This window comes from Spinacia oleracea, chromosome 1 (genome assembly GCF_020520425.1).
Source record: "Spinacia oleracea cultivar Varoflay chromosome 1, BTI_SOV_V1, whole genome shotgun sequence".
Classification (NCBI taxonomy): Eukaryota; Viridiplantae; Streptophyta; class Magnoliopsida; order Caryophyllales; family Amaranthaceae; genus Spinacia; species Spinacia oleracea.
In genome coordinates, this window is record NC_079487.1 from 75,524,557 (window position 1) to 75,528,113 (window position 3,557).

The following is a 3,557-nucleotide window of genomic DNA, read 5'->3' on the forward strand; positions in this document are numbered from 1 at the left end:
GGAAACCTAATACTAAGTGTATTAAACATTCAAAAGGTTTAGTATTCCTATTTTGGTTCATTATTTGAGAGTTGGGAGCGAAAACGGCTAATTTAGTCAAAATATGACATATAACGATCAAACGAGCCTTAAATGTGCATAAATTGACCAAAGTAGATGAGAATGAAGATTGGAAACCTAATACTAAGTATTTTAAACACTATCAGCACAATTCACAACAATAATGATTTTCTTTTTAATGATTTAGGATTAGTTTAGGTGTTCTTACATCATGATTTAGTGCTGGTTGTATTATATGAGACCTTAAGCTATACTTTTATCATGTTATGACTGATTCTCGATTGATCTGCTACTGCTCTACTGATCTACTGATCTGATGTGCAGCAGCAATAACAGCAGCAGTTACAGCTCACTGCAGCAGCCACAACAGCAGCAGTATAGAGCCAACTATATACAAAAGGAGGACCTGAGTCCCCTAACAAAAATATACTATCAGCATTTGTCATAGCTGAAAGCCATGAATTGAACATTGTGTTCTTTCAACAAACCAAGAATATAGTGGACAAAGATTAATATATTAAGAAACAAATCCTTCACAAAACACCATAATCAATATATGTATACTATTAGCCACTATAATATCACAGTCACCTAAAACTAGAACTCCTTCAATCTAAGCTACAGAAAACTAGTTAAAGTTCTAAAGTCCAAAATTATAAACTCTGAAAATCCCAGCAGCCTTACCAAGAGATTATTATGAACTAGCAGCTAGCAATTTACAAATTATAGGACATGACTATGCAGAAGCTATTTTAACCAAAGGACATAAGAATTTTGCTGGTTTTAAGCAATGAGTAGTGAACAATTAGGTTGGATGCTTTCTCTCGAGTTCCCGAATGTAATAGTTAGTTTCCCTTCAGTAATATAACCATAAAACCCACAAGAGCTACGAACATGCTATAATTATATTGAGGTATGCAAGTACAAACATGACAATCAAAATTAGGTATGAGCTAGGCTAATTATAAATTCCCGACAATAAATTGCTTAAATGAACATCTAGCGTCATACTTGTTTATCATCGTTACTGATAAGATTTCCCAAACAATATAACACACTGTCAGTAAACCTAACACATTACACAATAAAAACAACCTTTCTGATCTACTATTAAAGCAAAATTATAAGGTTGTGATTGCTCTGATTCCACTGAGTGTCATAAAGCATATGAGCTCGAATTCGAATGCCAATTACTTTAATATTAGGGGTCAATGTACCTGAGTGCCACTTCCATTGCCACTTCCATCCTTAGCTTGTAAACCAATACTTCTTTTGTCATTTTCGTTGTTGCTGCCAGTGTCATTGTTCGACTCATCAGCGCATTTGGCACCAATAGATTTTTCATTCCGTATGCAGCTGTCACCATTGCTACCACTAGACTAAGAAAAGAAATGAAAACAAATTGAAACAAATTAATGAAAGTAACACTAAAAATATACTGATAACAAAAGGCATTAGTAGCATACTTCGTATAAATATCTGACAAGAAGAAAAGGAAGTAAGAAACAGCTGAAACTTTAAAACCTATAATCAAAGCGGTACTCATCATGCAGTGTTTGAATTTGCCATTTTTGTCAGTGACTTTAAAAATTGAAAGACTGCTGCGTTAACCAAAATGATATCAAGTACAGAGTAAGCTGGGAAAATGTAAAGTAACTTACACTGTGGCATCTCCTCCATACATGCTGCCAAAGGTTTTTAAGTTCATTTTTCCTTATAGGCTTCGCCAGAAAGTCAGCAGCACCCTTGGACAAGCATTTTAAGACTAAACTAGTTGAATCAAGAGATGACATCACTGCACAAAATAGTATGAAATGATTAAAATTCTATATCTAAATAATTATATGGAAAATATACAAAAGAAAGACTGAAAAGGCACAAATCAAGTATAGAAATATAACATACACTAAGGACCAAGAACTTACTAATGACAGGAGTATTCTGGCAGCTGTTGTGACTCATTATCTTGGACAGAAGACCAATACCAGATAGTCCGGACGTGACTACCTCAGTCAAGACTAGGTCAATCTGATGGTTTAAATCTTCCAAGATTCTCCATGCTTCTATACCATTTGACACTGGTGTGACTGCAAAATATCAAACCAGGAGTTCATCACTAATGAAAATATAGGAATAGAAAAACAACCATACTAATTTTTTTAACGAAATCAAAATTTACGCATAATTGTTGATGTATATCAGTATCGAGTACGATTCCACAATAATGTTCCATCTTGGATTCCTGGGCTTATAGCTATGAGCATTGAAGATGGTCATGCGGGAGCCCCTGACTTGTCACAGATATGTTAGTTTCACAGAGTTCCTCAAGAGGGGGGTGAATTGATATTTTACGGTTTTACAAAAATTAAACTACTAGGAACAGAAACAATAAAATATGCAAGCGAGATTTAGCGTGGAAAACTCTCTAGGCCCAATAGAGAGGAAAAAACCACGGCCCCTTTGGGGACTTAAACACATTCACTAATTAGGCAAAACAACTCAGTTTCTTTACAAGCCTAATCTACTCGGGCCACAATCTGTTAGTCGCCTCTGACTACAGATGACCAGGAACAACCCCTCGTTGTTCCTTCCCTTACAGAAACAGTCCCTCAACTGCTTCTCCTCACAGATCTCTTGTAAGATCTTCTCTCTTGCTCAAGTAAGCCTGACTCAGACTTATCATACAATATCTCAACACTTTTGACTGAAACAAAGTAATATTAAACTTAATACTAACTACTAGATATAAGACCACGTAACAAATACTGCTCTATATGGGAACAGGAACAAACTCTTTGAAGATTAAGACTTTAAGGGTAATACCTGAAAGCTTCCGGTTAATGTAAATAAGTCTGATAAAAACTTTCGCAGAGAACTTAAGGTGTATATATAGGAAACCAAGAGTTTACCCTAGATTCTAATTCAAACCAATTTAGGACTCTTTTCAAAAGATATATTTTTGCAAATAACATCTTTAAAACGCGTTTAGATGAAATTAATCCTTACGGATTAGAGAGTTGTGAATTAACTCAAAACGTTTAAGAGTTTAACCTTAAGTAAAATAGTAAAATCAGTTTTGTAACTCAACACTTATCTTTTATAAAATAAAACTGATTTAGGACTCTAAGAAATATTCTGTTCCCATACTAAGTTGTATTTGTATCAACTGATCTTATACCTTTCTGGACTCTAATTGACTTGCTGGGCTTCATACTCCTTGGCCCATGATTCAATCTTAATCCTTGTTTTGAACTGCTTCTCTTCATGGTTTCTCAGCTGGTAGCATTGTATTCTTGTTGTTGCTAAGTGTGCTGATCGTTTCATATAAACCTGTGACATTCCTTAAATAACCAGTTGTGAGTATAGCTTAAGTTTGTCATCGTCAAAACTCAGGAATCAACAATTTCCCCCTTTTTGATGATGACAACCTTACAACTTGATAAGAGTAAAATATGCAGATAATGACTAAGGAATGAAACAAGGTGATGCTGACAATC

General features: G+C 34.8%; 1 protein-coding gene across 1 annotated transcript; it reads right to left on the bottom strand.

The window, feature by feature from the left end:
• Positions 1-1,054: 1,054 nt before the first annotated feature.
• LOC130459150 (two-component response regulator-like PRR37) lies at positions 1,055-2,197 on the bottom strand. The gene is made up of 3 exons (XM_056834730.1): positions 1,986-2,197; positions 1,722-1,855; positions 1,055-1,439 (listed from the first exon to the last, which is right to left on the bottom strand). Exons 1-3 carry the CDS (start codon positions 2,020-2,022, stop codon positions 1,269-1,271), a joined length of 342 nt encoding a protein of 113 aa, XP_056690708.1. The 5' UTR covers positions 2,023-2,197; the 3' UTR covers positions 1,055-1,268.
• Between the last annotated feature and the right edge of the window lie 1,360 nt (positions 2,198-3,557).

What these genes read in the sequence shown, in the direction of transcription:
- LOC130459150 (XM_056834730.1), bottom strand. Translation starts at nt 2,022, where the DNA reads ATGAGTCACAACAGCTGCCAGAATACTCCTGTCATTA. An exon ending in CCAGAATACTCCTGTCATTA is followed by an intron (nt 1,856 to 1,985) that starts GTAAGTTCTTGG and finishes TATTTTGTGCAG; the next exon opens with TGATGTCATCTCTTGATTCA. An exon ending in TATGGAGGAGATGCCACAGT is followed by an intron (nt 1,440 to 1,721) that starts GTAAGTTACTTT and finishes TTCTTTTCTTAG; the next exon opens with TCTAGTGGTAGCAATGGTGA.